We start from the raw sequence: 20,972 nt of genomic DNA on the forward strand, positions 1-20,972 counted from the left end.
TTGCTTGCCTGCAATCCATTTTCTTTGGGTCCTAGAAGAGCACATTGACTTTCCTTAAAAGTAATCTTTCTGTTCTCTCATTTCATGCAGCTTCTCCTTGGTAGTGGTGGGGTTTTAATCCACCCCTCCCCTCCTGTTGAGCTCCAGAGATGAGGCTATAGCCATGTTAGATCAGGGAAGCTCATTCCAGGACTTTGTTACAATGATTAGGTAATAAAGGCAACTATTTATTGGAATTGTAGGGGACTAACTTTAAAATACAAGGGGCTGCCACATAACAACAGTTCACCCTGGGAGTGAAGTCATTTTAGAATAAGGCATAGACAAGAGATTGAGAGCAATTTGTGTTTTTATTCCTAGATCCAGCCATACCTGCAGCTAAATAATCCTAGTTTTCTAGTTAGAAGAGTCAACACAATCTCTTTGGATTAAGACAATGTGACTTGGATTTCTGTGACTTCTTACAAAAACTGCCTTGATTTTGCAAATAAACTTGAATAATCAAAATATAAAATTGACTTCAAGTCATCACTGTCCAATATAATCCTAAACTTAGTAATAACTAAGTATATGATTTTTATAAGAATCATTCCTTAAGACTCTCAGGTGTCTCGTTGGAATTGAGAGGGTCTGGCTAGATAGTTTTAACACTGAAATTGTTTCTAGTATTTACTTGACAAATTCTATAAAGGCTCTTTCTATCTTTATGATGTTTTCCAGTGACAAGAACTTGAAAATTAAAAAAAAATTAAGATTTTATTTATTTGTTCAGAGAGACACAGAGAGAGAGGCAGAAAGAGAAGCAGGCTCCCCATAGGGAGCCCGATGTGGGACTTGATCCTGGAATTCCGGGATCACGACCTGAACTGAAGGCAGATGCTCAGCCACTGAGCCACCCAGTCATCCTGAAAATTTAAAAATTTTAATAAACATGTAGGACTGTATATTTGTATTCATAATTTATAAATTCTTATATTTTATTACATTAATAACTAACACATTCAAGTTATATTCTGATATTTAGTTACCATCAGAGCTTATGTATTATGATTTAAAGAAGTCAATTATTTAGAAAGCAGAATTTGAAAACTTTCCTTCAGAATTTATAAATCACACACATAGCTATTTCATTATATATTTTCCTCTCTCTTGGAAAGCTGTAATACAATACAGGTTATAATAATCATCTGTAAGAATGATATTGTTAATATTTCTACAAATGCAGAATTACTTGATTTTTTTTCCTTACGCTAATTTTCCTTGGATACCTTTAATGAACTTTATAAATCATGGCATCTGATTAACATAGTGGACTTCAAGCAGTGTTCTTGACTGCTCAGATTATTCTTGATACTTATTCAATTGATTTATTTATGCACTAGTGAAACAAAATTATATCTTCAAAAAAAGTGAATTTTGGCAGGAGACTCCGGAGGCTCTTCTGGTCTTCATTACTGTCTACAAGCCACTTCTCTCTCAGTAGATGGCTTGACATTCATGGATATCACCTCATACTGATGCAAGTCACCTCTATCCTTCTCTTTCTACTCTCTTTTCTGACATTGCAAATGATATTTCCCCCCACCTCTAGGTGCTGCATATGCCAGGCATTTACATGGACCATGCCTAAGCTTCCATTCTTCTATGGCCTCTGATTATGCAACAACTGATCATAAAGGGTATAATAGCTGCTGACAACTTCTTTACATTTGACATTAGCTTCAGAGATCTTTCAACATTTAATAGTAATTCTGTATATTGATAAAATTCAACAAAATGTTACTGTTTTCTTCTTCCTTTTTTTTTCTTTTGCATAATCCATTAAGTATGAACTATTTACCTTTTGGGAAAAGAAAATGTTGGATGGCAATTTTTGTCATGACTTCTGTATCATGGTTTTTAATACTTAACATGAATTGCAATTTTCATCTATTGATTCTTTCTTTAAATGTCAACCGTGCATCATGCAGCAATATCCTGCACCTAGAGGTTCTGAGAAAATTTTAAAAATTTGCCTTTATTTTAGCTGAACTGGCTTCATGGCCCATTTTTGTGAATATGCTATTTTTAATGTTTGCTCTGTTTACTTAAGGCAAACAAAGTGTCCATAAAAAAATAACTGGACCATATAGTCAGCATTAAAAATGTATAATTCTGCCAATTTACATTTTACTGTGAAAAAATTTAACTATAATATTTTATACACAATCTAATAATTTATAACATAAATGTAATATATTTAATATAATATTTAATTCTATATTTAATACACTATTTAACATAATATAATATTTTATAAGGCCTACATAATAGAATTGTCAATATTATTATGAAGCATGACAAGCATAAAGTTAAAACTACAAATACTTCAAAATGGTATTAAATAACAACAAAAACAGTCTAGCAGTCCTTGTAACCCTCCTGCTCCTCACAGGTAACTTTTTTATACATTTCTGATAAAAGGCTTAGATATATTTTATCAAAGCCTTTTATTTTTTTATTTTTAATTTTTTAATATTTTATTTTTATTTATTCATGAGAGACCCAAGAGAGAGAGGCAGAGACACAAGCAGAGGGAGAAGCAGGCTCCCTGCAGGGAGCCCGATGTGGGACTTGATCCCGGACTCCAGGATCATGACCTGAGCTGAAGGCAGATGCTCAACCACCGAGACACCCAGATGCCCCTATCAAAGCCTTTTAAAGTTGAGGGTCCACTTCTGGGTTCTCTATTCTGTTCCATTGATCTATGTGTCTGTTTTTGTGCCAGGACCACACTGTCTTGATGACCACAGCTTTGTAGTACAATCTGAAATCTGGCATTGTGATGCCCCCAGCTATGGTTTTCTTTTTTAAAATTCCCCTGGCTATTCGGGGTCTTTTCTGATTCCACACAAATCTTAAAATAATTTGTTGTAACTCTCTGAAGAAAGTCCATGGTATTTTGATAAGGATTGCATTAAACGTGTAAATTGCCCTGGTAACATTGACATTTTCACAATATTAATTCTGCCAATCCATGAGCATGGAATATTTTTCCATCTCTTTGTGTCTTCCTCAATTTCTTTCAGAAGTGTTCTATAGTTTTGAGGGTATAGATCCTTTACATTTTGGTTAGGTTTATTCCTAGGTATCTGATGCTTTTGGGTGCAATTGTAAATGGGATTGACTCCTTAATTTCTCTTTCTTCAGTCTCATTGTTAGTGTATAGAAATGCCATTGATTTCTGGGCATTGATTTTGTATCCTGCCACACTGCCAAATTGCTGTATGAGTTCTAGCAATCTTGGGGTGGAGACTTTTGGGTTTTCTAGGTAGAGTATCATGTAATCGGCGAAGAGGGAGAGTTTGACTTCTTCTTTGCCAATTTGAATGCCTTTAATGTCTTTTTGTTGTCTGATTGCTGAGGCTAGGACTTCCAGTACTATGTTGAATAGCAGTGGTGAGAGTGGACATCCCTGTCTTGTTCCTGATCTTAGGGGAAAGGCTCCCAGTGCTTCCCCATTGAGAATGATATTTGCTGTGGGCTTTTCGTAGATGGCTTTTAAGATGTCGAGGAATGTTCCCTCTATCCCTACACTCAAGAGTTTTGATCAGAAATGGATACTGTAGTTTGTCAAATGCTTTCTCTGCATCTAATGAGAGGATCATATGGTTCTTGGTTTTTCTCTTGCTGATATGATGAATCACATTGATTGTTTTACGAGTGTTGAACCAGCCTTGTGTCCCGGGGATAAATCCTACTTGGTCATGGTGAATAATTTTCTTAATGTACTGTTGGATCCTATTGGCTAGTAATTGTTGAGAATTTTTGCATCCATGTTCATCAGGGATATTGGTCTGTAATTCTCCTTTTTGGTGGGGTCTTTGTCTGGTTTTGGAATTAAGGTGATGCTGGCCTCATGGAACGAATTTGGAAGTACTCCATCTCTTTCTATCTTTCCAAACAGCTTTAGTAGAATAGGTATGGTTTCTTCTTTAAACGTTTTATAGAATTCCCCTGGGAAGCCATCTGGCCCTGGACTCTTGTGTCTTGGGAGGTTTTTGATGACTGCTTCAATTTCCTCCCTGGTTATTGGCCTGTTCAGGTTTTCTATTTCTTCCTGTTTCAGTTTTGGTAGTTTGTGGCTTTCCAGGAATGCATCCATTTCTCCTAGATTGCCTAATTTATTGGCGTATAGGTGTTCATAATATGTTTTTAAAATCGTTTGTATTTCCTTGGTGTTGGTAGTGATCTCTTCTTTCTCATTCATGATTTTATTAATTTGAGTCTTCTCTCTCTTCTTTTTAATAAGGCTGGCTAATGGTTTATCTATCTTATTAATTCTTTCAAAGAACCAACTCCTGGTTTTGTTGATCTGTTCCACAGTTCTTCTGGTCTCGATTTTGTTCTGCTCGAATCTTTATTAACTCCCTTCTTCTCTTGGGTATAGGATCTCTTTGCTGTTTTTTCTCTAGCTCCTTTAGGTGTAAGGTTAGCTTTTGTATTTGAGTTCTGTACTTCCATCTTTCTTTTCTAAGATACAGTAACATTGCCTTACACATGCATATGCAGGCAATATATACTCATGCATGTAGAAGACAGAAGTGCTGCAGAAGCAGGAAAGAGGACAAGAGACAGACAGCCGTGGCATTGGGAGAGATAGCCAATAAATACATGAGGGGGAAAAAGTCAGTAATGTCTGAGATTTACTTAATGAATGAATGACAAGTAGCCGGTGGCCCAGTAAAGGCTCAGCTCCATGCAGAACCTGAGGTGAGGACTCCCAGTTCTGAGACTGTCTGTGGAAGCCAGGAGCTGAGTGGATGATCTTATCATAAGATAGGAAGTTCTGCTGCAGTTTGCTGCCTGTGTTGTTTGCTCCTCCTTGAGGAGCCTTCAGCCACCTGGGAAAAAAGCCTCTCAGCTCAGCTGCAGAACCTCTGATAAATCAAGTGGTCTCTTTTTCTGTCCCCTCTGGTTCAGCAGATAAGTTATACCCCAGAAAAGAAAGTCTGATTAACATCTCATTAATTGTCAAATCTATTACTTCTCACCCTGTACTTGTTGAGGGAGCCCATCCTCTGGCATGAATCAGGAAAGAAGAGGTAAGTGGCGTTGAACAACAGACACCAATCTGAACAACTGCAGCAGAAGGCTCTTCTAAAGCAGCTATAGTTGATGACACAGAAGAGTCATTTAAAAAGTGTGCTGAGAATTCTTAAGAGAATACAATGAGATCTTGTAAAGGAAAAAGGAAAGTGCACCAAAGAAATTTGTTTTTTTTAAAAAAGGACACTACTGAAAATTCAATATTCATTTTTAAAAATATGGAAGAACTATTTTTTAAAGATTATTTATTTTAGAGAGAGAGAGAGAGAGAGAGAAAGAGTGTGTGGAGGGAGGGGCAGATGGAAAGAATCTCAAGCAGACTCCCCTCTGAGCATGGAGCCCGAGGTGGGGCTCAATCTTATCACCCATGAGATCATGACCGAGGGGATCACAACCTGAGCTGAAACAAGTCAGACGCTTAATTGATCGAGCCACCCAGGTGCCTCAGGAAGAACTATCCTAAAATCACATGAGAATGGAAAATCTTGAGTTAAGATACAAAATATAAAAGAGGCCAGATTCAGGTTATCTAGTGTGCATACTCTGTGAGTTCCAGCAGGAGTGAAAAAAAAAATTGAGGAGAAGCAATTTTCAAAGAAAGAACTGAAAAGAACTACCCTGAAGTGGAGAAAAAATGAATTTTTGGTTCTCAAGGGCACATGAGAGCCAGTCGGGATTAACTCAGAGAAGACATATTCTTGGACATACTTGGGGTCACAGAAGATGAAGAGACTATCTCATACATTTCCAAACAGAGATAGTAGGTTAATATCAATGTCTCTAGTTAATAATGAGTTATATAACCCAGGTTAATAAAGAGGGGCACAAATAGGCAATTGTCAGGGAAAGAGATGAAAATGGCCAATATACATAAACAATAATGCTAGATTAACATAGATAGTCAAAGGTATGCAAGTTAAAACAATACTGAGGTGTTTTTATAACCAATGGAATGGGTAAAAATTATTAAAAAGTGGAGTGACACGTAGAACTAAGTAAAAATCAATGAGCATTCAGTCTTTTAAAAGGATCCTAAATTGGTACAATATTTTGGAAAGTAATTTGCAATATCTATTTTAAAAGAGTATCACTCATCTTTTGACTTAAGAATTATACTTCTAGGAATCTATCATGTGATAATAAAAGTGCAATGTGGCATATAGCATGGTGTATAAGAAGAAAAAAGGGAAGCCACCTAAATGTTTACTGTTAAATGAAAGATTAAATAAAATACAACCACGTAAGTTAGCGCAGACATGAAAAAGAGGGATATTTATCCATATGAATCTGGAACACAATATTGTTGTAGCATGGCTATCATCCCCCAATACCTATTATTTCATTTTTCTACTGTAAAAGGGCCCACTTGTTTTTTTTATTTTTTTAATTGAGATGTAATTCACATACCATAAAATTCACCTTTTCAAAGGGTTTTGATTCTGTGATCTTAGTGGTGTGCAGCATTCAATACTATCTGGTGATGTTTTAAAATAAATCCTATTCAGGATTTGCTTTGACCAGGTGAGGTCAAATGATAGTCTAAAAATGTTAATCATGCAGGACTACATCTTTATACTCCAAGATTCCTAGAAACAGGAGACACAGCAAACCACATAGGGCCCCATGAGAAGCACCAGGGTTGGTCAGGAGGGAACAAGAGTGATGGGAAGATGTGGACCAGAGCCTCTGCTGGGGTTTTAGCAGGAAGAAATGGGCGAGGCAATGTAAATAGCCAAGCAAGCTTACACTTGGCTAGCTGAAATGATGTCTAGGGGCTTCAGGGTGTAGGGGCTGCCCCCAGTTGTCTGATACTTGGCTCTGGGGTGACGAGGATAGGGTGATAATAGTTTGGGATGGGAGAGTTGAATATAGGAGGTGGTTGGGGGTATTGGCTTTGTGGAGGTATTGGCTTTGTATTGATCGGCTTGCATAGGACAGGCCCACTTGCAAGTGAGTCCTCCACCATCTCCAGGAATTGGCTGCCCTGGAGGGGCAGTCTCTTTAGGATCAACAAGTCCCAGATGTCAAAACATCAGAAAATACAGAAAAATAAAAAGGCATGACTAATTTGGACAACACGATCACTAACGGGAGGACTGAATTTCCAGGCCCCCCTGCGGTCCACACAACTTTCACGGAATATCTTTAATGTGACCAGCAAGCAGCCTCTTCCCGCCTGCTGGCTGGAGGTAGACGGAACAGCCAGAGGTAGGGCATCATCCTGGGCTCGGAGGCTGAGGTTCTAAGCTGAGGAGAATGGACAAGTGCGGTGGAAAGAAACTGGCTCCCTAATGATCGTGGAACTGTCACAAACCTCTGTACTGTCTAGCCAGACCTCGATGTGAGGAAGAAGTAAATTTCTATCTTAATTTATGGCACCATGATTATAGTTGTTCTGTTACTCATCGTCCAGCATAATACTAAGTAATATAACGGCCAATTAAAAGATACTGAAACTAACTTTTATAGCATGATTCTGGTTTTGTGCACAAAACAATGTATAGACAGGGACAGCTAGAGATGCAGACATATACATGTATAGAAGATTTAGGAAGCTTATCTCTGGATTAATAGGGATTAACTCTAGGGGATGGAATTGGATGGGAGAAGAATAATCACATTTTATGTTTAACGATAATTTTTTAAATGGCAGGTACTTAATTTCACTCTCTATTTTTTAATTTTAAGTATAACTTTAAATAGTAAAAAGATCTACTTATTTCCTTAGCTCCTCTTATAAGCAGCTATTGAAAGAAAACATAAAATTGTAGTTAATGAAGAATGTAATCATAGTTACCTTGAACTGTTGCTGTTAACAATGTATTTGTTTTCCTAAAATATTTGCCTTTCTTCCTGGTCTTTTTTTTATGAGTCACCCTGCAAATCTGATAGTGTCTACTATTGTGATATATAGATTATACATATAAGCATAGAGTCATGCCTATAACTATCAAAATGAAACAAATTAATTTTCTAGAGATTTTTACAAAAAGTCCAGAGTGAACACCATTACTTCATTGTTGTCTTTCCTTTTGGCAAATGTCCTTTTCTGGTTCCAAGCTATTCCTGCCAGTTTCTCCTTCTAGAGGGGGAGGTATGTCACACAGTCTGGCCAGAGCATCCCATCCACCTGGATACAATTACACCAAAGATGGGCATGTGGCCCAACTAGGGACAATTTAGTCAATAGATCTGCAGTGAGTCATCTTTCTAATAAGTAGAAAGAATTTGCTTAAAAAGGAAGCCAAAAGGAGCATGCAGAGAAAAGTAGAGGTTGGCTATCTATCTGTCTATCTATCCATCTATCTATCATCTATCAGTAGTTTCACTGTTGTTTAGCTCCTGCATCTAGCTATTCTTGGATTACTACATTTTTCAGTTATGAGGCTCAATAAATTACTTTTGTTTTAATAAAAACAAAATATCCTTAAATTAGGATGAGTTGGGCTTATGTCACGGGTTAATTTACTATTTTATTTGGTTTCCCTCAATTGTTTCAAGGGTTCATTTATGAAAAATTATGCATTCACATAACATTCCATTTATAACTTGGCCAACTGACTTGCAAATTGAGTTTATTAGAAATGGAACCCAACTCTTAGGTAGAGCCATATGAAATTCCCTACATTTAACAATTTCTCACCTATAAAAGTGGCAATTTAATAAGACTATTCAATTTAATATAAAGATATTTTACATTACAGCTTAGAAACAAAATACCAACATGATATTCATTTATTTTAGGAAGCACAGACAATATGCAAAATACAAAGATGAAAACAAACAAACAAAATTTTTTAAAGCTGTAATCCAAAAATAAGCACTATTATATTTTTGGTATGTTCTCTCCCACATAATAAACTTGGTTTAGAAAATAATTTTATTGGACCAAAAAACTATTAAGTTAATAGTAAGTTTGCTATTTTGGGAAACCATTTTTTTTTTATATTTTATTTTTTTTGGGAAACCATTTAATTAAAAAAATTCACCTTGCTTTTCAGCAAATATACTTTGTAAAATTAATTTACTTTTTAAAAATGTCCTGCTTTAAGCTTTTCTTTGAGGTTCATTTTTATTAACTAAATTGCAAACAGGCTAATCCATCTAAACTGGAAAGACTTCCCTACATAATTCTCAACATATGCAGTGTTTGATAATTTCATTATTTACTATATAGTCCCAATTCCAGAGTATTTATATCAATTATATGCCTGTTTTATAAATAATTATAAACAAATAAGAATCCTATTACATGTAATTTTATATATTATAAAAATATTTTACGGAATATGCTTTAGTCTACATTTTAAGTTTTAGACTGAATAATCTATCAAACAATCTGTGTTGGGTAATGTGCCAAAATAATGGCATGAGTAAAACTGGGAATTCCAGAAATGCTAGTACAGTACTGTTTTAATGATATCATTCTTAAAATGGTTTGTTAATTTATAAAGCTACTCTCCTTTGAGTGTTAACATCTGTATATGCCCCAGAACTTTCCTTGGTGCAGAATATTCTGAGCACATCAAAATAAAGCCTATATAATTTCATAAAATTATATGTAGAAGGGAAGACAATAAAGATAAAGGGTAATGAGTGTCTGGGATGAGGAGGTAGGGACTTCAAGTTTTCAGATGCCAATGTGGAGACGGTTTCTTGGAAGGTCATAGCAGTGAACAAGAACATGTGGGGCCCTGAGGCAGCAGTAAGCTGGGTGTGTTCAAGGCACACAGATGGTCTGGATGGTCCTACGACGGCTTAGATGGTCTACATACAGAGTGGTAAGAAGGGATGTACATGGAAGATAACATTTAAGAAGTAAGTAGGGTCTAGATCATTAAAGGCATTCCAAGCCAAAGTAAAGACTTCAAATTTTTTTTTTCTAAGTGCAGTTTTCACATTGTTTGTTTTTTTAAAAATTACTCAGAGTGATTTTTCATACTTCGAGTATGAAAGATGGGTTGTGATAAGGGCAAACAAATCAAGAAGAGGAGTTACGAGGCCATTGGATTAGGTTTAGGAAAGATTTCTTTAAGGTATGAAAGGTATGAGTCACAAAGTAGACAGACATTAACATGTTCCCTAATGTGTTCTTAATTATATCTAACTTGACCGCTGAGAGCAATGTTTTTGTAAGACAGAGTTCAATTTGGGCAAATAAAAAGGTTCTGAGACATTTAGAAACACAAAAGGAAGTTATAGCTCTTGAAAATCAGAATACAGGTTTCCCTCACTAACAGAAACTAGAGGCTCCCTATGAAAACTTTTGAAAGCTGAAATGGGATAAAGCAAAGAATGTTCCCTACTTTCCAAAAGTTCATGATAGAGCACTGTTTTTATGAAAGATCTATATTTCTGTGGTACCAGCATGTAGTGTTTATAACTAGATAATTAGTGTATTGTTATTTCTGCATCAATGAGGAAGTGCCTTCTGGACAAAATTTAGAAACTACAGAACTATTTACTGCCCTATCTGCTCTAATGTTCCCCATTGAAGTTAATGTTTGACGTAGGTTTACTTCCTCTTCCTATGATTGACATCAAGTTTCTAATTGGTGGTTTTCTACATAATGTCTTGAATAACATATTATTTATTTTTTTTAAATTTTTATTGGTGTTCAATTTACTAACATACAAAATAACCCCCAGTGCCCGTCACCCATTCACTCCCACCCCCCGCCCTCCTCCCCTTCTACCACCCCTAGTTCGTTTCCCAGAGTTAGCAGTCTTTACGTTCTGTCTCCCTTTCTGATATTTCCCACACATTTCTTCTCCCTTCCCTTATATCCCCTTTCACTCTTATTTATATTCCCCAAATGAATGAGAACATATAATGTTTGTCCTTCTCCATATTATTTTTAAAATAAATCCCCCCCCCTATTTTAAAGGTGACATCTTTAACACAAGCAATAACATGCCCTTCAACCATTAAATTTACAACTAGGTTTTTCTTAAGCTTTTGAAGGAATTCAAATTGGATTTAGAAAGGGGTTTGCTCCATTCATACTAGCTTCCTTACAAACCTTTTTTTTTTTTTTTTCCTGCTTTCCTGGCCAGTTCTCAATTTCTTATTAGTGAGAAAGGTAGGCATCGATTATTGGACTGAAGGGTGGGTTTCTCTAGCAACTGAGGACTTCCCTGTAGCTAAAACCTGGGGAATATAACAAATGACTGGTAGCATTATTTTAACCATAGGAACTGTTTCATTTGTACCATCTTGTTAAAAAAAATAATTTTAAGCTTTCCATGTTGTAGAATTAAAACTTTGATCATGTGATAAATGTAGTCTTCCAAATGTTTTACTTGGAGGTAGTATGAACTATTTTCTGAATCTGTTACCAGTCAACTCTACGACCTAGGAATATTGATTCAATTAGGCAGAAAAATCTGGAACATTGAAATTAACATAAGGGAATCTTTTGTTTTTGTTTTAGTAAATCTATTTAGCTAAAAGGAAAGAAGTAAGTATATTAATTACAAATTCTCTTTTAGGGAAATAACTACTTTCTCCAATTTTTGGAACAAGCAAAGAAATCTTCCTAGGTTCAGCCTTGATTCTTCCTTTCTTTAAGAGGCCCCTCTCCATGCTTGAATTTCTCTAGCAGCTTGTACTTCCTTTCTAGACCTGTTTTCCACTGGGAATATCCTGGGATTTCTTGCAGTGATATATAACCTATATTAAAGAAATCATTAAATCACAGAAACTGTGGCTAATGGAAGGCATTTTTGTATACTTCATTCCAGTGTAATAGAATACTTCAGTGATTAGGTTCACGAAATGGTGATAAAGTCGTGGAGGTGCTATCGCTTTTTATATTTATGGATTGCTGTATCAAATACAATAGCATGTCTCATATAATATATGGCTATGCCAAAATGAAAACTGAACTTATTTCAAGAAAATCATGCCATTAATGTTTAGGGGAAAGGTTAATGCATTATTTTCAGGGCTAATGATCCTGAAATAGCCTTTGCATCTGAATGAAAAGGAGGAAAAAAAATCACTGATGTCTTTGGTTGACATTTGTGATGAGTAGAAAATGAATAAATTCACTCGTAGTGATTGATGTAACCTAATAAAAATGTCAATAAATTCACATCATTCGGTTGTTGTATCTTAATCACAAGTGGACTAAGTCATGTCTACTTTTATTTCTCAGGCATAGGAAACACACTACCATATTTCTTCATCCGTTCTGAAGTTGGGACTGAGTGCTACAACACAGACGACCTAGACTAGGTAATGTAGAGGTACATAAAGATGAGTTAGTTGAGCTCCTACTTTCAAGTTGATTCTGGTCTACAGCAGAAAAAGACATGCACCTAAATGATGATAATGCAATGTAGTAGGTAGCTAAAATTTCAGAGGACAAGAACAGCTAAAATATGATTGCTGTTCAGAGGAAAGAGAATCTGCCAAAGTACACAGAAGCACAATCATGACAAAAGCTGCCAATTTCATATAAGTAAATGTGAACGATATTAGAGATTCTTCAGATTTAAAACTGGGTTTGATGACTGAAAAAGTAGGTTCCTTCTTTATCTCTTTCTTCTTTCTCTTGTTTTTATTCCCTGTCCTTTCCTTCCTTTTCCTCTTTTCTTACTATTTTCTTTCATCCACCTATAACGTACTGTTTGCTCTATGCTCAGCACCATGCTAGGCACCACAATAAGATAAAGACTGTCCTCAACAGATCATGGCTTCCCCTAAATTCCCATTCCTCTTCCATTCACAAGCAAATAGATTTAAAATACACAAGAGGAGATGTATATCAGAAATTTGGAAGGCTAGAGAGAGATTGAGGGGAGAGTGAAGTAGAGCTAGGACAGAAAATTAAGATTAAGTGGAGACAATGAGGTAGCCGGTACAGAGCCTAACCTTTTATTAGCAGGAAATTAAGGGTCATCATAAACCAAATGAAACTGGTCCAGAGAGTTTCTAGCTGTTCAGAGTATATGAGTGCAGCTTTGGTACCCAAATGAAAAACTGAGGTACCAAGGAGACAGAGAAAGCCTATTTCCTTGCTTCACTCAGCACAGGGCCCAGCAAAATGACCCCAGATAAATTCATAAATGACAGGCTAGTTTTGTTCTCCTGATGCGCAGTGGCTGGGCTAGTAGTGTGTAGGTAAGAGTGAGCCCCAACAAGTAACAGCTAGCAGACTGGTGGGACTGTCCCAGAAAAAAAACCTCAGCAGCATTGGAAAAGGGTGCTAGGGGCCCTAGGCTAGAAGGGCTAAGAAAACAGCAGATTTCTGGGCCATGCGTGTAAATGGTGATTACAGGACAACATGATAAGTGTAGCGCAGATGTCTAACCCACTACAGAGAGAAGAAAGGATGTTTCATATAAGCTAGGTCATCCCCTTGTAAGTAGAGAGAGAATTTTCCATATAGAGAGCCAAGAATGATCAAACATGTGTAATAAGAAACAGCATGGTTTGTTTGGGGGAAATTACTAGTGGTTCACTGTTAACAGAATATAAACTAAAAGGTACAAAAGGGAGGAGATAAGGCTAAAGATACGTTGTGAGTGGGAGTCAATCAGACAGAACCTTGAATTTCTGTATTCAGCAGTAGGACTTCTGTCCTGTGGGTAGAGGAAAGCCATTGAAGGATTTCCTTTTTTTTTTTTTCATTGAAGGATTTCAGACAAAGAAGGAAACCAAAAAAGAAGCAAAAACAGCTTCATCAAACAAACAAACAAACAAACAAACAAACAAAACTAATTCAACAAATGGTGATTAAATGGTCAATATTAAAAAAAAAACAAAAAACAAAAAACAAAAAAACAGAACTTTGGCCCATACCTCACATTTTACACAAAATTGACTCAAAATGGATCACAGACTTACATTTAAAGTACAAAGCTATAAAACTTCTAGAGGACAGAATGAAAACCCTTGTGATTTTGGCATTAGATCAAGTTTTTAGTTTTTAAAAATTTAAAAAGATTTTATTTATATGAGAGAGAGAGTGTGAGTGAGTAGTTGGAGGGACAGAAGGAGAGGGAGAGGGACAAGCAGACTCCCCGTTGAGAGCAGAGCCAAACCAGGGCTCAATCCCAGGACCCTGAGATCATGGCCTGACCTGATGCTTTCCCGACTAAGCCACTGAGGTGCCCCTAAGTAAAGTTTTTAGATATCAAACCAGGAAGCATAATCCATAAAGAAAAAAAATTATAAATTAGATATTACCAAAATCTTAAAAAAGGTTACTCTGTTAAAGACACTTTTTATAGATTTAAAAACAACAACAACAAACAAGCTATGAGCTGGAAAAATATCTACAAGTCATATTTATGACAAAGAACTGTATGTAGAAAATATTTTTTACAACTTCAAAAATTCAAGGAATGCCTGGGTGACTCAGTGGTTGAGCGTCTGCCTTTGGACTCTGGGGTCCTGGGATCGAGTCCTGCATCAGCCTCCCCAGACGGAGCCTGCTTCTCCCTTGTCTATGTCTCTGCCTCTCTTTCTGTGTCTCTCATGAATAAATAAATAAAATCTTAAAAAATAAATAATACTTCAAAAACTCAATATTAAGAAAAAAATAACCCAATGCAAAAAATGGGCAAAAATCCAGACACACTTCACCAAGAAGATATATATGGAGAGCAAATAAATATATGAAAAGATGATCAAAATTAATAGTCATTAGAGAATGCAAATTAAAATGGCAATTAGATATCAATTTAGATTCACTAGAATGGACCAATGTTTTTAAAAAGTTACAACCAAGTATTGTTGATAGCATAGAACCAAAACCTAAAATTATTTGTGGGAATATAAAATGGTATAGCCAATTTGTAAAACATTTTGACAGTTTCTTACAAAATTTTAACACATATTATTTGAGCCAGTCATTTCATACCTAAGCATTCACCCAAGAGAAATTTGATATATGTTCACACAAAAACCTATGCATTGATGTTCAGAGCAGTTTTATTAGTAATCACCTAAACTGGAAACAAACCAGACATCCCTCAACCACTGAATGCATATCCAAACTATGGTGCATTCATACAATGAAATACTGCTCAATGGTAAAAACAAATGTGAATGAATCTCAAGTGCATCCTGTTAAAAAAAAAAAAACTCAACAGGCTTCCTATCATATAATTCCATTTATAGAATATTCTAAAGTATAACTCTTCCTTAAAGAAGTATTCTGAGTAATAAATGTAGAAAAAATAGGGAAACATAATAATCACCCTTAGAATGCAATGGTAGTAATTTGTACAGGTAAGATCTACACTATGGATGATAAAATTAGTAGGGAAAAGTTTGAGAAACAGGGTATTTGTATAGCCTAGATTATCTCCCCCCAAATCTATATTATTACAAAAGGGGAAAAGTAACTTTACAACAGATAATCTAGAAGACATCACCTTAACCAAGTGATCCACATTGACATGCCAGGAATAAGACATATGGACATCATGTTCCCCCCGATATAATGCACTCAGAAAGGCACGTAACTTCTGTGATACTCCTGCCAAAAATGCATAACTGCAAATCAAGTGATAGAGAAACAAAAGACACCCAGACTGAGGGACATTCTACAAAGTAACTGACGAGTGCTCTTGAAAAATGTCCAGGTCGTAAGACACAACGTAATACTGAAGAATTGTCACAGATTGGAAGATACTGAGGAGACACAATACTTAACTGCAATATGGGAGCTTGGGTGAGATCCTGGAACAGATGGAGGACAGTAGTGGAAAGGCTGATAGAATCTGAATAAAATTCTGTAGTTTGGTAACTAGTTTCGTACTGATAATTATTTCTTGTCTTTGATGATAGTCCCATGGTTATGTAAAATATTAGCATCAAGGGCAACTGAGTGAAGTCTATATGGGAACTATATTATTTTCATGACTTTGTAAGTCTGAAATTATATCAAAATGAAAACTGGAGAAAAATCATCGGAACATATTCCAACAGCAACAAAATGAGCATTAAATACTCATCATGAGATGAAATCAGAAGCTTGCCAGATTTCTATGCATTAAGTTTATGGATAATTTTTTTATTACACGTCACATATGCAAGGAGCCCATAACCATTTTCAGTGATTAAGACTTCTACTGGTCTTTATCCAGGCCTACGTAAGACCATTGGGAACCTGGTAAAAGTTCCTGAGTGATGACTGATTGCCTGAACCTCCTGTCTGGCAGGATGGTTCTTATTCTCCTGAGTTCATGAATGCAAATCCATGTCGATTGTATAGAATTATCCACAGCCCTTCTCAAATTTAATATCATCAACCGTTTACCAGAAAAAAATTACACCATGAATGATTTCAAAGGAATTTTTATTTTTGGAAATGAGTAAGATTTCACCGTCTCGATGATTCTATTCAACTTGATTTCAAAGTATGAAAAGGCAACATTATGTATGTATAAAATTGCATTTATATTCCTTTTTCTCTCCTAGTTCTTACAGCTTACAGTGTTATCGTCACCTTGAGCAACTTGTTACTAGGATGTTTTAACCTGTTCCATCTTATTACAGTCTACCCAATAATTAGCAGGCTGGTTAGGGAGAGGAGAGAACCATGGGAAAGAGACCATAAGTTAGAGGCAGATCTAGGAAGGTGATTAGATTGGATGACCTTGAGGAGACCAGATAACCTGGGAGGAACAAGAACAAATTTCTCCTGAATACAGAAAAAGTGTATTCTCTGTTGTAAATAGGGACGTACACTCCAGAAGAATATAAACCGGTGATCCCAATTAGCCCCAGTGCTGCTTGAACAGACAGAGATACACGGGGCTACCCGATTATGTCATCTTGTTCCTATTTGTTATGGTCACACTTGGTTCATTCTCTATTCATCAATATGTATACGTTATAATTCCTAGTGGCAAATGCTGTGCAGTAAATATCCTGAGAATCCAGTGAGAGTCCAGAAACTGCACAAGTAATTCATCTCTGTTCTTGGTAACAGCAAATAGTAAATTTGAAGGCCTTTAGGAGAAGAGAGAAAATATAAAAACTCACAATCTCTTCTCTTTTTGCTGCCTCACGCCCTTCCTTTCCCTGGTTGCACCTCCGGGCACTTCCACGCTGCCAGGGGCACTTTCTCCCACGTCCTTCACAGCACCCTCGGGGGCCCCTGTGTCTCCAGTCATACTCACAGTCTTTCTAATTTTTCCCAGTTTTCCTTCATGCTTTTCTCAGGGGCTACCTCAAACATTCACCAACACCCCAAGCCCTCTACTTCCCCCGTGGGCATATGATCTTCCTTCTTCCATGGCTGAGGAAAGGGGCGCTGGTAACCGCAGAGGCTCTGGGCCTTCTGCCCACCGCGGCCTGCACACCTCTTAGTTCTCTGTGTTCCCATTTAGACTCCCCTTGGTACATTTTCATCCAGCTCCTCAGGGATTTGGGAGAGGAAGAGAGACATGGGAGAACTGAGAACACACTTTCAGGTGCCTTTGCCATTTAGCACGGATGCATTCTAGGGTGCAGGAGACTGACGGATGGAAGCAGAGGGGGAGACGCACGGGCGGGACGGCAGGGCAGGCGTTGGGCCTTCTCCAGCCAGACACCTCGTGCTACCGCAGTGCCCGGCACACAGTGGCCAAGCGCAGAATAGATACTGCGTGAATGAATGAACGGCACGGAATGCTAACCCCGTGGAAGGCAAGTAAGAAATCGGCACCATGTAACGTGCATCTTTAACCTGTCATCCCACCGCCGTCTGCGCTCGCGGGTCGTCCACCGCGCTCGGCTCCCCGCGTGAGCCCCAACGGGCTTGCAGCCCTATTGCCTCATCCAGTAGGTGCTTCTCACTCCTTATCTTCCTTGGTCTCCCAGCTCATTTCATTCTCCTGCCCTCACCCATTCTTAGGAACCTGCTTTCCTTTGGGTTGTTGCTTCTCTCTTGTAAGCTTTTGCTCTTCGGTTCACCTGCTGGGGCTGCTCTCAACCTTCCCGGTGGGGGGTGGGCGCTCCCTCCCGAGCCCCAACTACCACCCACCGCTCACCTGGAGAGCACTCTAACTTGTGCCTGCAGCCCAGGCATCCGCCCAGGTTCCAGAGGCTTCCTGGACGTCTTTACATGTCCCAGGCACCTCAAACACAGCATATCCAAACTCGAATTCATGATTTTGCTCTCCAAATCTGTATTTCGGCAGAATTTGCTCTCCATTTCCCTACTTACATTAAACCAGAAACTTGTATGACATCTGAAACTATCCCCATTCCTTTATTCCTCATATATAATCAGTCATGAAAGTCTCCCAATTTAACTTTGGAAACTGCTCTTGGCTCTATCCCCTTCTTATCTTTACTTATCTAATCTGTTTTCTCATTATTTTTCACTTGGATTACTACGCTAGCCCCCTTACTGTTTTTGCCTGCCAATAGGTTTGTTTTGTTTTGTTTTTTTTTTTTTTTCAATCTGTAATCCATACCGTTATCACTTTGCTCCAGGTGTTTTGGATGCCTGCAACATCTTGACTTCTTTCTTAGCCACGAGGGTTTGAGAAGCTGTTTCCTCTGCCTGGAAAACTTTCCTACCAAATCCTGGCATGGCCTCATCTTTTCACTTCATTCAGGTTTTTTTTTTTTTTTCTCTTTACCTAAAATTATATTCATATATTTAATTTCTTTTGGTTTCCTACAGTAGACAGAAGCTCTTCTTCAATACTGTACTACCAGTGCCTAGAAGGGTGGGCACAATAAATATTCACTGAACAAACCAATGAATAACTTAATAATAACTGTGTCCAGAATAACACACACAATACTGGGAAATACTGGCTTACTGGTTTGTTGCTCCCAGTGGATTGACGCCAACAAGTGAACTTCTCAAGAGCACTGAAGGCTTCTTTCCTGTAGTTCTAGGTTTTAATCGAGCAATAATGTCTAACACTGGGTAGGCCACAGTAACTGTTTCTTGGAAAACAAAGCAAAATAAAGCTTTCAACCTATCTCAGCTAGCAGAGCAGCTGAACTCCAGAGGTGGGGGCAATAACCATCCAATTTATGTTATTAGAGTCAGATTTGGAGAATATTTACCCCTTCAGTGTGTATTCCAATATCCAAATCTTGATTTTGCCTATAGGAGAATTTTACCTATATTTTTCTCTTCACAGGTTGCTAAAGATAAAACTTTATTGAAGGCATCATTTGTTTCTTCCTGCACCTCTTTATCTTCCCTTGAGCTCACTGACACAACCGTAGTTATAAAAATAGTTACGGGGCACTTGGGTGGCTCAGTGGTTGAGTGTCTCCCTTCGGCTCAGGTTGTGGTTCCGGGGTCCTGATATCAAGTCCCACATCGGGCTCCCTTTAGGGAGTCTGCTTCTCCGTCTGCCTTTGTCTCTGCCTCTCATGAATAAACAAATAAAATCTTAAAATAAAAGTTAGAAGTGGGGTAACATCACTGGCACGAAGTTTCCTCACCAACATCTTGTGACTCTCTTCCTTTGGCAAAGAAATGGAACACAAAATATTAAGGTTAAATGTGACCTTTAGTGTTTTCTAGTCCAATTTGCATTCTCAATCTTTTGTGCAGAGGATAAACACTGAGGTCTAAAGACATTGAATGGCTTGCCTGATACCCTGTAACTGGCAGTAGGATATGCAACCTGGTGGAGAGGCAGGTAACATATTGGTGGCAACAGTAATGGTTAAAATCTTGGACAAGGTATTACTTGACAAGAAGTATGTAATTCTGGGACCAGAGAGGAAGTTCTTGTGCATTTACTGTACAACGTATTTGCCTGACTTGAATCTTCTCTTTGACTTCGAGCCCATGTGGACCCATTGAAATTGTCTGGAAGGAACCCACAACATTAAGGCAGGTTTGTGCAGGCCCAGCACTTTCTGTTACAGCTTCTGTGCTGTCCCACAGAGTCTTTAGGAATGTCCCACAATGAAATAAAGTTACGTTTGAGGGTTCGTTTGCTATCCTGACTGGCTTCTATTATTTCTTACTAGATCTATGTTTTTTTGAGATATCGTTGGTATATCTAAATTTAATTATCAGCTACTAAGCTGGGCAGTGGACACGTCATTAATTCTCTCTCTTGTTTCTTCTGTTATCATGATTCAAACTGCTGGACTTGGTCTCCTGGAGTACAGTTACTACACTATTTTGTTTCATCATTTAACCACAATTCTTATCTTTTTTATAGGAGGGTAGCACTTTCTCTTTTGGTCATGTAATTAATGACACAGGTGTACACCTCACCAGTTACAAATTGCTAGACTCTCCTTGTTACTAATGGCTCCAAGTCTGTTCTCTTGCTAATGGGTTCTATTTGCTTCTTGGAGAAAAAGTATGTGCTAAACATATGGTTTAGCTTGAGTAATCTCTTTTTATATCAGTTTTATCTTAATAGGTTAATGAAATTGTGATGTGTATCAAATAAATAGGTTCAACTTTTATCACACATACTTTTTATATAATTCAGATTTTCATCATTTGACTTTCAAGTTTAAAATAAAAGTAGTTATATGCCTGAATATGAAAGAGCAAGTGTTCCCAGGGACTTTGCAATATGTATCTCTCAGAGATAAAATGTGCACATAAGATAAAAAGTATGCATATTAAGAATTTATAAAAGGATCTGATGAAGATTTTTATCTATACTTTTGCATTACTTTCAACTGAGAGTCTATGTGCTTATTTCTCAGAACCCCAGGATACTCTAACATGACTGCATAAACCTATCCTACATCTTTATCTTTGTCCGTATTATCTTTTATGCAATATGGTGGTCCTTAGGGAGCATTAATTGCTAGCTATCTTTTAGCTACTTAAGGGCAATCTTGGAACAATTACCATGTATTTATGGGAATGAGGCATTCATTTATTTATTGCCTTTCTCTTAAAAATCTCATAGCACTTGAGTCAAGAAGATAACAG

General features: G+C 37.3%; 1 protein-coding gene across 22 annotated transcripts in view; it reads right to left on the minus strand.

Annotated features, from left to right (window-relative positions):
- The window catches only part of EPHA6 (EPH receptor A6), an 872,277-nt gene that overhangs the window by 178,460 nt on the left and 672,845 nt on the right, over positions 1–20,972 (minus strand). The window contains exon 14 of one of the 22 annotated variants that reach the window (XM_072812325.1): positions 738–905. The exons of the other annotated variants lie outside the window; for them this stretch is intronic. Coding sequence (XP_072668426.1) covers positions 901–905 — 5 coding nt within the window. The 3' untranslated portion in view covers positions 738–900. Of the gene's footprint in view, positions 1–737; positions 906–20,972 lie in introns of those variants that run through there. 22 annotated transcript variants of the gene reach the window in all.

The sequence above is a fragment of the Canis lupus genome, chromosome 35, assembly GCF_048164855.1.
Source record: "Canis lupus baileyi chromosome 35, mCanLup2.hap1, whole genome shotgun sequence".
NCBI lineage: Eukaryota > Metazoa > Chordata > Mammalia > Carnivora > Canidae > Canis > Canis lupus.